This window comes from Danio rerio, chromosome 22 (assembly GCF_052040795.2).
Source record: "Danio rerio strain M-AB ecotype USA chromosome 22, GRCz13ab, whole genome shotgun sequence".
NCBI lineage: Eukaryota > Metazoa > Chordata > Actinopteri > Cypriniformes > Danionidae > Danio > Danio rerio.
This window is the reverse complement of record NC_141042.1, coordinates 22,199,133-22,212,207: the sequence shown is the minus strand read 5'-3', so window position 1 is coordinate 22,212,207 and position 13,075 is coordinate 22,199,133. Positions and strand designations below refer to the sequence as shown.

At 35.1% G+C, this 13,075-nt stretch overlaps 2 protein-coding genes across 4 annotated transcripts in view; both read right to left on the bottom strand.

Moving 5' to 3' along the window:
- Window positions 1-1,661, bottom strand: part of tle2a (TLE family member 2, transcriptional corepressor a) — a 77,806-nt gene extending 76,145 nt beyond the window's left edge. For all 3 annotated transcript variants that reach the window (NM_001444225.1, NM_001444226.1, NM_001444224.1), the window contains exon 1: window positions 1,406-1,661. Coding sequence is in view for 1 of the 3 variants with exons in the window: in NM_001444224.1 (NP_001431153.1) it covers window positions 1,406-1,408 (3 nt within the window). In the remaining 2 variants the exon portion in view is untranslated. The remainder of the gene's footprint in view (window positions 1-1,405) is intronic.
- A 2,156-nt stretch (window positions 1,662-3,817) lies between these two features.
- Window positions 3,818-13,075, bottom strand: part of plpp2b (phospholipid phosphatase 2b) — a 42,306-nt gene continuing 33,048 nt past the window's right edge. The window contains 5 exon segments of the mRNA NM_199953.3: window positions 3,818-4,579; window positions 7,635-7,811; window positions 10,052-10,109; window positions 12,311-12,573; window positions 12,735-12,886. Coding sequence (NP_956247.2) covers window positions 4,460-4,579; window positions 7,635-7,811; window positions 10,052-10,109; window positions 12,311-12,573; window positions 12,735-12,886 — 770 coding nt within the window. The 3' untranslated portion in view covers window positions 3,818-4,459.

The following is a 13,075-nucleotide window of genomic DNA, read 5'->3' as shown; positions in this document are numbered from 1 at the left end:
CAACTGTATATCGCTTTACCCCCAAAACTTTAAATTAAGCAGAATAAAGAAAAGCGGACGAATAAAGGGTGTTTGTGGCCAAACTGAAGCAGGATTTTTCTTATCATTTCAGTGCAGTAAGTGAAATATTAACTAATATCGTCAGTAATACTGCTCTTTTACCAGCTGTTAGTCAAAATACTGCACCCTTTTCTGGGGTGCGTTTCCGAAAACCATCGTTAGCCAACTTAAAGATCGCAAGTTCTGTCATTACAAACATAGTTTGTTGATTAGCCGTTTCCCAAATCCATCGTTTCAACGAACATTTGCAAACTGCGTCACAAACTTTTGCACTTGCAACTACACATCTGGAGCTGTAGTCAGGAGAATAGTTGGCCCCCTATGCCCTATTTATTTAGAACATTTAAACTTGTAATATATATTTTTAAAAGCATCAAAGTCATCACTCTTGGGTGAAATTTGCTTTCAAAGTATTTTTACAGTTCAGTTTTCATGTTTCTTTATGTTTACTATTGTGCTCCCTTCGCAGTGCACTTTGAAAACATTGATGACATTTTGAACACAGCCGTAGCTCATAACGAAAGCTATATTGAAAAGCTATGATTTAAAACTGGAATTTATGTTAAGTCTCCAAAGCTTAAGAAAACAAAAAATATAGCATACGTTAATACCTTTAAATTATAGTAGGTTAAATGAGGTTATAAAATAATAACAACAACATCAACAACAACAACAACAATAATCATCATCATCATCATTAATATTATTATTAAAGTAGGATTTTGTTCATTTCCTAATTAATAATAAATATAAATTTTATTTTTCTCATAAATAGCCTTATTATTTATTTATTTATATGATTTAAATATGATATTAGAATAGGTGTTAGCTTTTGTAAGTGATTTTATATTTTAGAATAGAGTAATATTTTCAATAATATTTGTAAAGGAAACATAGGCCCTATATGTGCTGTTTACATATATTTCAATAAATATGGAAAGTGAGTGCATGTTTTTACCAAAACTAATATTGGATTTTATTTAAATGCGTGTGCGTGTAAAATAATATAATTTGTACAAAGAAATAATGAGGTTTTTCTCTGAAGAAGTAGTTCCTCCACCCCGTTTAGAACATCTTTATGGGCCTTTTATGTTATAACTAACATGGTTCAAATGATGGATCTGCGACAGAGAAACTACAGGTTTTGGGAAACACTCGTCACTACATCTGTCTTTTCGGAAACGATGCATCGTACGATGACAGTTTAGCAGCGAGTTACATCGTTGTTTGGGAAATGCACCCCTGATCAATAACTCCTATATGATTGAACAGCTTGTACATATTTCCCCATAGTATAAACAGCATAAATAAACAGAAAGAGTATTCAGTAATATGTTCATCTTACCATTCAGATTGTTGTTTGTTTACATCTGAGTATCGCCAATATGGTCGCACATACAAACGGTCTATAAATGGTCAGTTAAACCCGTTTTCAGAAGGAAAATGGTGATATATAAAGTGAATTGAGCTCTCGGAGTTGAGTCCAGAGCTCACAGCATAACTATAAAAAGTGTATGAGCTGATCTGGAGGAGTGAGGACTGCGTATTTGTCTCACTATTCATTACTGACTTTAGCTGACTGTTTAATGAGTTTTTTTCTCACAGACTGATTGGTGCGATTATTCATTTACAGTGGTATGAACCATTATAGGGGTGGTCAAATGTATATTTATATTATTAATTAGATGTTTAAATAAATTTTAATAGTTAACATTATTATTACAAATACAAAGCAGAGTAAATTATTTCTTAGTATTAAAGAGCTGAACCACCAGTGTTGTTTTGATGTCCTTCAGGGGGGATCAAGCGTTAATTAGAGTGGTCAAACCCCCCTGTAATTCGCGCAAGACACAATTAAGTCTCGGTTATCGACTAAAGACAAAATACGTTGATTACACACAGCTCCTTAAAAAAAAGGTATTGACTGCTTCCATATGTCGCCTTATAAAAACAACAGCTCTTCAGAGTCAACTACAAATGAAAGCAAACATTATGACATCCTCGACACAATTCTGAAGATACATCCTGGTGAGTCCAACTTTGCACTTTTGAACAGTGTTGTGTAGCCTATTTTAAGGTTGTGGTAAGACAAAATGTCTATAATTGAGAGTGCAAAACAAAAAGCAAATACGATAGAAAAAAAAACTGAGCCAATGTTACAAAAAAGCTCTGTAAATTAGTTCTTGGAGACGGCAACAATAAACAGCTAAAATAGCTCTAATGACAGTGTTGTGAATGACAACCAGCCTACGATCTTCTCCAAACCAATAAAAAAAGAGAATTATGATAGAATGGCTTTCACTGATACTTTGCCATCTTCTGAAGCTCAATCCTGCATGAGCAGAGAGGCGTCAAGCCAGATGGAAACCCGCAGAATAACAACTTAGGGTAAAAAAAAAAACTCAACCATAGAATAACTTTTTTTTTCTTGTCTTGCTATCTACGTTTAGGAACACAAGGCTGGAATAGATGGAATATTTCTTAACATACAGTGAACAGACCATATATAATTTAATTATATTAAATATGTAATATCATTTTATGTATTCTTGTCTTGTCAATTTGTGACGAAACTTACTGCTGCTTGTTTTAGTCAGAATTCAGATCTCAGTTTTGAAATATTAATAAAATAACAATGTTAGAATGAAAGATACACATTTAGGTAAAGTCAGTGTAGTATAATTATATGGGTTTTATTAATGTATTTTTTAATTACAATAAAAAAAACTATCAAAATAACTGCCTCAGTTGTCATGATTTGTTCCGCGATTCAGTTGTTCCCAAAACGTCCTTACTTACACTTGTGAAATGGAGGAAGAAACTGATCCATGAGCTGTGTACTGTCAAAGTCCCATACATCAATAGTCTATTCTGATCTGTCCTTTAACAAACGGCCGACGAATCCCCCATTGCAGGGTCGATTATTGCATTATTCACCAGAACGTTCACACGTTAATGGTCACTCATCTTCAGTCATGATCAGTCCCACGCACACCCGCACTCTGCTAGTGTCTGAATGGAAAGGACATCGCGACAGAAATAAGATCCAATGGACAGCCAATCACGGTCACTCCAGAATGGCTATATTGTGGGGCTGTTGCTGGGCGCTGCTGTTGCCATGGAACATTCTATTAAGTGTCGCCTCTTGGTCATTCTTAGCTCTTTGCAGGAAGCTTTTGACCCATGTTACTGACAAATTAAAATACTTCTGCATATACCCTATTATATTTAAATGGACATAATACAATGTAATTAGAAAAGTGTGTTTAAATATCAGTATCTTGGCAATGACATTGGAATTGTTGGTCTGATTGAACCCTCAAAACTTAATTCAATATGAAAACAGATTGATCTAATTTATAGTCACGTGTAAATACCCTGTCAGAATTGGATGCTTGGCCAGGGCAATGCTGAACTGAAAAGGAAAGTGGCTAATGCAGTTAGAAGAGAACATGGCTAATGTAAATAACATTTGCAAACCAAATAAGATAAGAGCTCTACCACTTCTGGCTGATAGGTTTTTTACAGGATGTAAAATTAAGGTTTACATCTGGACCCATGTGTGCTCATGCCTACATAAACATATGTTCTATTGACAGTACTTAGGATTAAAATACGCTAACTGGATAGGCAAACATTTAAGGCTGCTTATTTACACAAATGCATTAAAAATGTCTTTCTGGCATGCTTTCCAACATTAATTCCTGAAAACGTTCAATAAACAAGGCAATGTGGTGCGCAATAACCAAAAAGCAGATTATTACAAATATTTAATAGGAATGTAAACAACAGTTCACAAAGTAAAATGTTCAATAAAGCAATTCTTTTTAAAATGCAAAACTTGAAAATAAATGAGCATAAAAGGCTTGCAGATGCTGTAGTGGTATCTGACGTTTATATTTTAAACATAGGGGAACCAAAAAAAAAAAAAATATCCTAATAATTTCATGACATTAACCTAGAATTGCAGTCCAGATTATTACATAATTAATTGCACGCATAGTTTGTGGAAAATTACAAACAAGCAGTAATTTCCGACATCTTCAACCGCAGATTATGGTTCAGTTCGTCAAATGACATGAGAAAAGCGAACCATTATTTACATAACAGTGCTGTAGGATTTAGGATTCCAATATAGAAGATTCTGTACAGTAAACAGACTTTAAAAATAGATCCGGTCCCCCAATTTCAGGTATCCTCAGCAAATCATTTTGATTAAAATAAATTGATTAAATAGATATAAAGAGTTCTGTTCTTTCACACTCAAAGTAAAACACACTAAAGCTTTTTTTTTTTCTCCAAGGAGGACCATTGCGAGCATGTGCAGTCTTACTCTGCCTCCTTCCGTCAGTCCAGTGGTTTGTGGGAGACATAATGCGAGTATTCAACCTCATTTCTCTCACACAGGTCCAGAATAGCGGTAACTGTTACTGGGTTTTCGCTCTTCGTTTACCGCATTCTCTTGATTTGAGCATTCAGGGGAAGGGCTGACCTTAAAGAAATTTGATACAAATCGCACCTACAAGAGACAAGGAGAGAGAATGACTTGAAAATGCTACAATTCCAACTAATGGTGAGTTCACACTTAACAGGATTGGTTCAGTTAACAGTGGAACTACCAGATCTCTATTAATTCCATTACTACTAAAATGGGCATAGCGGTTACATTAGTTTACATAAGATTATACATCATTTACATAGGAGGTCAATTTGTCACTTCATATTTGCATTCAAAGCTTTTACTAAGATTTTAGAATTAAGCTTTAAAAGTTTGTCATATTTCATTAAGTCATTACCATAAAAATACAGTGAATAATTGTGTACGAGTTATTAGATCGTCCACGAAGATGCACACTTTTTTTGTCAGGCAAGTCAGCGCGATCAGGATTAGCCAATTTTTAGCCAAAGCTAAAATGAAACACGTGAGGAAACAAATACCCATTAAATTAATGCCACGATCATGAATTTAAGATTAACCGAATGGTCAGTGAGAGGCTACACTGTTTCAGTTAAGCAAAAGCACACACTAAATAATATAAAAAATACTAAATAAAAACATATCAAGTTTACCCTGCAGACGATTCCCTGGCATGCTGATGTTGCTTTAGATTTGTTGTTTTTGTCAGCTTTTTTCTCCCCATACGATTTACAGTCTTTTCGTCTTGACATCAAACGTGAATCTTGTTTTTTTCTCAGTTGCAATTTCATCATCATAGTTTTAATCAGACAGACGCCCCTTTAGAAGATGTACTGTGGATCAGTTACTTTTTAAATGTACGTGTGCATTGTGCATCACACACACCAATATTAATTCTAATTGGATATTTCCCAAAAAAGTCCCTCAATCTCATTCTCGTCTCCTTTTTATTAGTCAACAAAAATGTCAGTATATTTTTATTACAGTTTTCGTCATCATCACTTGTCTCGTTTTCATTGTTAGAAACATGTTCGTCACTAAAATTATGATGAAAAATTTGTCAATGAAATTAACACTGTTTCTTGTAATCAGAAAGTTGTTTTGTTAGCAGCAGAGTTGGGTGTAACCCGTTCCACAGTAATGAGTTACTGTATTCTTATGACATTTTTGGGGAAAGCAGTAATGAATTACATTTTAAATTTGTGTAATTTAATTACAGTAACTAACGTCATTGTAAATGCATTACAAGTATAGTTTTTCGAAAACAATTTTCCTTTTTTTTTTTTAAATCACGTTACGCTCCAACGTCAGCTAATAAACATTCGCTTTTAAATTACTGGAGAGCGCAAGCTGAAATGGCTGCTGACGAGAGGAGTTGCTTCTTCAAGTGGAAATACAGACGTTACTTTTTACAATCGGGAGTGAAGGTAACTTCGGATAATCTAAAGAGAAGCGTAGCTGCTTAAGGAGTCGTTCTAATATCACTTCTTTTGTGCGTTGTTTCCAAGTTCGTGGTTTCAAAACAGAGGCATGCGGCTTATGCATGGATATCTGGGGCGATGCGCACGTGGCATGCAAGTGATGCGACGTGCTCACGTATTCCAGATTTCATGTATTTAACATTTCAATGTTAACAGTTTGTCTCCACAATTGTAGACATAATGCGCAATGTGTTTTTCCTACTATGAATGTCAATGGTTACATATATCCAGTTTTTTTCAAAATGTCTTCTTTTGTGTTCAAAATAACAAAAAAAAAGGACAAACAAGTTTGGAACACGTGAAGATTAAGTAAATGATGTGAGAACTTTTTAATTTTGGGGCGAACCATCTCTTTAAATCTTTTGAATTTGTCAAACTGCTGTGTTAAACACATTGTAAAGTTTTTCAGTGAATATTAAATTATTGAAGAGCTGCAGTTTATTTTGTATTTTAAAAGCAACTTTAAAGTAAAGTAATTAGTAATCTGATTACTTTCTACATGATGTAATTAGTAATGTAATCTGATTGCAATTTTTCAGTAGTAATCAGTAAACTGTAATCCATTACTTTAAGTAACTTACCCAACACTGGTTAGCAGAGACTTGGCAATAGAGGCACGCATATTTAAAGGCACACTAATAAGTAGCAGGTATTGAAATACATGCAATTAATTGACCATTAGGACCAAGACAGAAATGCTGTAAACTAGGGTTGTCAGGATACTAAAATTTGATACCAATTGGTACTGAAGTTTCAAAAACGTCCATTTCCCACAAACTCTTAAGCGCTGTGGAGCACGTTTTTAAACAGCGATGATTTGCCATTCTGTTCGCATGCTAAACAGAAATGACTGTGATTGGCCATGAAGGTCATCAGTTCACCGAACTCACCACTGTTTACTGCGTATAACCACAGATACATCGACACTGGATTGTTTTAAAGCAGCGATTCATCAGCAGATCGCTCGTATGTCAGCTTATAGACAAACCAGCTGATTGACATGGCTTTGAAATGCTCAAGTGTCCCTGTATCTGTGGTTACATGCAGTAAACGTTGTTCAGTTCAGTGAACTGATGACCTTCACAGCCAAATCTCAGTCATTTCTGTTGAACACAATGGCAAATCAGCACTGTTTGAGAACATGCTTCAAAGCGCTTAAATGTTCACAGAAAATAGACGTTTTTAAAACATTAGTATAGTTTGGTATCGAATTCCAGTATTGTGACAACACTATTCAGTTGTGTTTTGTAATTTTAATAAAATAACAATGTTAGAATTAATTATTTTTTAATTATTAAATGACAATAAAAAAATGAAATGGCTAAATATAGTCACTATATGAATGCCTCTGTAGTTACAGTTTTAAAATGAACTCTGATGCATTTGGTTTATTAATGTGATTGACTTAAGTAATTGTGGACACTGCTATCTGATCTTTGGGGCACGCCAAACAAACTCAGACTCTATTCACATCCAAACTAAAAATCGATTTATTTGAATCTAAGTTTTTGACAAAAAATAAATAAATAAATAAAATAAAACCCTGAATAACATACTGTAAGTGTGAACACACCCTAAAAGTCTTGTTTAAATTATTTTTAATTTTTTACATTTTAGTTAGAAAAGACAGAAAGTCATTCTATATTGAAGCAATATGCAAAAACTAGTTCACTTACGGTTAGAATTGCAATGAGTGCCCCCTGGAGGAGCCCGACCATCACATCGCTCCAGTGATGCTTATAATCAGACACACGAGTGTAACCAACATACACAGCAAAGGCCACCAAGAAGAACTGGATGGTGGGCCTCAGGAGACGAGCCCATTTCGCATTCAATCTGGCCTGGACATAAAACTGCAGAGAGAAAAAGAGGTCTCTTTTATTAGACACTTATTAAAGACTTAATTTGTCAAGAACATTGGACAGTTTAAAAAAAAGAAAAAAAGACTTTGACCTCAGGGAAATAACAAAGGCTAAGAACAGCTTAGTATTAGCTTAGTGGCCTCTCTAAATGAAGAGTTCAGCTTTGTAGTTTATAAGGAAATCATTTTGCGCTATGGTGATGAACCTGTTTTGGCAGATTTCAGAGATTTTTTTTTGTTTGTTTGTTTTGTTGTGCTCTCTTATTGTTTCATGAACAGTTCTAGTCTATACAAACTCTACAGAAAGCCTATTAGTACTACTTTTATTAAAAAAAATAAATAAATAAAACAAAACATTTACACTATTTGTTCATCGTTTCCATCTTTTCCTCAAATGTAGCACATTTTGGATACGTTTTGAGGACAGAACGTACAACAACAAGTGTAGCAATGCTCAAAGAACCTCTTGGTTTGTTTATAAACTTGGCATTCTCACAATCAAGTGCAAAACCAGTGTGTTAATCTTTCACCCTCACACCATGTCCCAACAACATGGGACACAACAAGATTCCAGCGACAAGCAATTTGGCTGTCCGCACCAACATAGATGCAACATGACAGAAACATTTAAATACCAGCCACTGCACTCTCAACGAATACTGCAAGTCGAAAGGCTTTTAATCTAATTAACACATATTCAACCAATTTAACATTATAAATAGGCTACTGAGTGACTGATGTTGTTGGTTTGTAAAGAAGATTTTTATTTTCTAAACCTGTGTAAAAACTTTAAATTAAAAAAATGTTTTATTGGGTCGGTGGAGGGCCCTATGAATCTGCCATTATATGTCTTTGGAAGCAGGTGATAGGTTAAGGTAAAGGGGCCATAAAAGAGCACGAGAGAAGACTTGGGGATAAAATGAGAACCACCTGTGTCAGAAAAGCATGAAATGTATAAAATATATGTTGAAATTGTCATTTACATTTAAAAAGACACATACTGTGTGGGAAAAAAAGAGTCCAGTTTAGATGTTTGAAGCATATATATTAGTTATGATTACCAAATGTGAACTGTATGTGGAAAAAAAAAAAGTGAATACATAAGATCTGTACATTTTAAGGGTCAACAAGAAGAGGGGTCTTTGAATTGGGGTCGTAAAGGAACAGGAGCTTGGAGAAGCTTGTTGAACCAGAAACGAGCTGTGAAAACACAATGGTGGGAGGAAGCAAGGATAAAGGATACAGCAAATTTGAAGGACATCAGATTGTCCTGGGGAGAGACTAGAGATGGGTTTGCTCCAGGCCGTCTCTGCTTTTTGGAAAATATTCCAATAAAGTAAACTCTTCTGATATTCATAACCACCAGTCTGAGTTTGACTCATTAAGAGAAAAGCCGGAAACCATGACATTTGCTGATTGAGTCAGTTCTGACTTCCATTTTCAAACAGTCTGCTGGTCATTTTATCTAGTCATACAAGTTCTACAATAAACCATCTGCTGCTGCTTTCAGTAGTATGGCAATAAATGGCACCTATAATGGTATATAAACTCACATTGGTAGCATTTAACATCAAATAAAGCACAAAATCAGTACCTGAGGAGATCATTGTCTTAGTAGTATATGCTATTGTAAGAGCTTTCTAAAATAGAAATTTTGTGTGTCCCAGATGGTTAGGACAAAAAATCCTTTTAACATAGAAAAAAATACTTTTTAAATAGCATGTTGATGTGCCATGTCCTAATTCCTAATCCCCAGTATTAAAATAGCAGAATTTGCTGAACAACCAGCCTGATCTCATGAGACAACTTAAGTATTTTACGTTTTGTCAGTGTAGTGGCTAACTAATAAGAATTAAAAATCACTCGTTTGAAAATGTATGATTTTAAAAAGGAGGCGTGAAATCATAATCCGCCCCTAAAACCAACCATCATTGGGTGATAAGCAAATCGTTCACAATTGTACGAATTAGATTGTAGGAATTCATAGGAATTAGCCACTCAATGAAAAAATTATGAATTGCTGTGAGATTGGGTTGGAACAACAGTGACCATCTTTAAATTTGTTATGTCAGTGACACCAAATATAACTGCAGAAATACTTACAGTTTTCAAACAGGTTTTCTGAATGTGCCCCCATTTGCAACTTGTTGAAGAAACAGGATCCAAAGCCCAAATGTTTGTTTGATCTCATTATTTAAAATGGTAGCATTGCATAATTGCTATAATACTCACCGCCAGAAACAGCATGCAGTACATCGCGAAGGAGGAGTGACCAGAGTAGAAGGACAACCTACAATACAAAAAATCACATCCAGTTTGAGAGGAAATTCACTGACATGTAACTGTTGTTACCATTTACTCTTTCTGAGGTCCATTTACAATATCACAAAGAATTTTGTACCAAATAACATCATGATTTAGATGCAATATGCTAATTTCCCTCTCACTGGAACACACTGGCTAACTGGTGTGTGAATGACTGACACAATATGTATATTTAGACAGCTGTATGGCCAAAGCTGTAAACATCTGCAACATCACTGTGAGTCAGTGCTGTGATTGTAATTAAAAACACATAAAAACATATCAAACGATTGACTATGTAATGACATGGTTCCTCCAAGTTGTGTGGTGTGATATTATGGTCGCATCCAATAGACCTTTTTTTAACAGAGTTTCTCAATAGCAGAAGACGTCATAGCAGGGTAAACTTAGAGTGCAGTGAATTGCAGAGTGCAACAAAAACAATTTTTACAATCCTGTTTGCTGAAATAATAAAAGAAAAACTCCACAATGGTGTAATCAAGGCTTTCAGGAAAAGGGATAAAATAGTGTGAGACTGATGACGGCAGCCAGAGAAGAGAATAATGTCAAATTTACTCTCAGCCCAATAGACAGTGCATTAGAAACACCTCGCATAAGCGGTAATTCATTTTTTGTAATTTGACGCAAAAGATGATATAATACATACATAAATGCATATAAATGTTCATAAATTAAAAAAATATCCAAATCTTAAAAACTTTCAAGGATTTAAGATTATGATGGCCGTTAAATGGGTCATAACGTGCTTGTAAAGAGTCCCTAGAGTCACCACTGCATTGACTTTTAACTTTTCTCTGTCAACACAACAGGGAAAAAGTGTCAGAGAGGAAAAAATAATATGACATCTGCTTTATACAGAATACAGACCTCTAATTTAAGCAAATTTTAATTAAATAATTAACCATTTAGTGTTAATAGTGAGCTGTATGTACATTAATCTTGTGACATAAAAGTTGATTTACACGTAGGGGCCAATAAACAATATCCTATCGAATTGCGATAAAATTTATTTTGATAATGATGATAAGCTATGGACATTTTTACATTGATATTGATCTAAGAGCCAACCACACAGCAGCATTATGCGACAACTAGGGTAGTGACGGCAACTGATTTTTTGTTACTGCCATGATGAAGCAAGAAATCAAGCATTATGTCGGTTAACCGCAAATATACACATGCATAAGCCAATATATTAGGGATGTTAACGTTTACTCGATGATCAATTGATTGTCGGTAACCCTATTAATCAATAGACCTCATCAATGATTGATTAAACGTGGACATTTAAAGGATAAATTATGCTTTGTGCTGTGACATGTGTTTACGACTTCATTTAGCAAAGCCTATGCTGATATTTCTGTCCCAGTTTGATACTATTCACTAAACTGAGGAGTTCAAAACACTCGCTCACCTCAACTCACCGTGAATGAGATGAAAAAACGAAGTGCAGTGCTGAGGTGAAATCAGATTCTTAAGTCAAAACCTTAAAATAATGACATGTATTAAAATGTTGATAGAGGTTTGAGATACAGCAATTACAGCGGAGCATTAAAAATGCGTATTTTCCATGGAGCGATTGATTTGAGTTGGTAGCCCTGCTAAGTTTATTTGACAGAAGAAGAAAAAAAATTTAGTATGAAAGGTAATTAAATAAACCGTCCAATTTTTGTAGCATCAGTCATTGTTGGGATAATAACTTTTAAAGCTGGAGTTAGCATTTTTGCCATATCACCCAGCCCTACTTATACGACTCGGACAACGCATGTAAAATGTAGCCTTTAACAGCACCATCTGCTGTAAAAAACAAAGCTCAGAATAAATTTATGAGAGAACAGATGCTTTATGAAAAATTCATAATCGATTACTTGAAAAAGTTTGCCACAGTTTTATTATATACTGCAGCAAATCTGTAGGCGGAGCTAAACGGGCTTTAATGCAAAAGTAGGAGTTAGTCTTCATCTGGAAGACAGAGTTTAGCCAAACTATTTTACAATAAAGCAGCACATCACACACCTATCCACAACCATTTTTGGCAGATTGGCTTCAATACAAGTTGTTTTCAAACAAGTAGTTGGCGAGTTCTGAATCTAACAGTATGCTTTTTATAATACCACTTTTTTGATTTGTCAGTTCATGAGCCCTTTAAAAAAGATGAAGTCATACCGGGCTTCGGTCACATCTGCAGGGTTGCCAGTGCAGTTGTTCAAGTTCACGAATCCTTTGCAGACTTTGGGAGCACAAACTGCTAGGAAATTGGGGCGTGGTCGACCAATGGTGTACTTGGCCAGGTCTGTCAGTGATTGGCTGACAGCTCCTCCAAACAGGAACGCGCCCAACACTTTATAGATTGCTGACACATATTGATTAAAAGAGGAGTTGGAGTGGATTTTTTTGCTGTACACCAGATATGCTTCACCCGAACAGATCTAAAAGGAAAACAAGGTACGAGGTTTAGGAGCAGATATGGCTTGTGATTGGTGCACTGTGTGGAGTCATGAAGGGACACTTTGGTGAGGATCAACATTTGACTGGTGTGGGATGATTATGAGGTCATGGAGATGAATGAATGAATGAAAAAGGGACTCACTATGAGGATGGTGCAGGTGATGGTGACTGCAGCCAGAGTCACATTAGTGATGGTGTCGGTTTTCACTGGGTAACCAATGCTCTCGTCCTGGCAGAAGATTCCTCGCTCATACGGATGAGATGCAATAGTCATTGCCACAAAGGGCAGAGATGCTGTAGGAAAGACAAGACAAGAAAATGTCTTGATGTTTTTACAATAAGATAAAAATTCTGTCATCAAATATTTTGATAAATTTTTTTTGTAAAGTTTTTAACTTTACAGTAATCGCTTTTTTGATTTTAAGTGTTACTATTACATTAAGTATGAGATTTTTTGTCAACACAATGTCAATGTTAAATGGA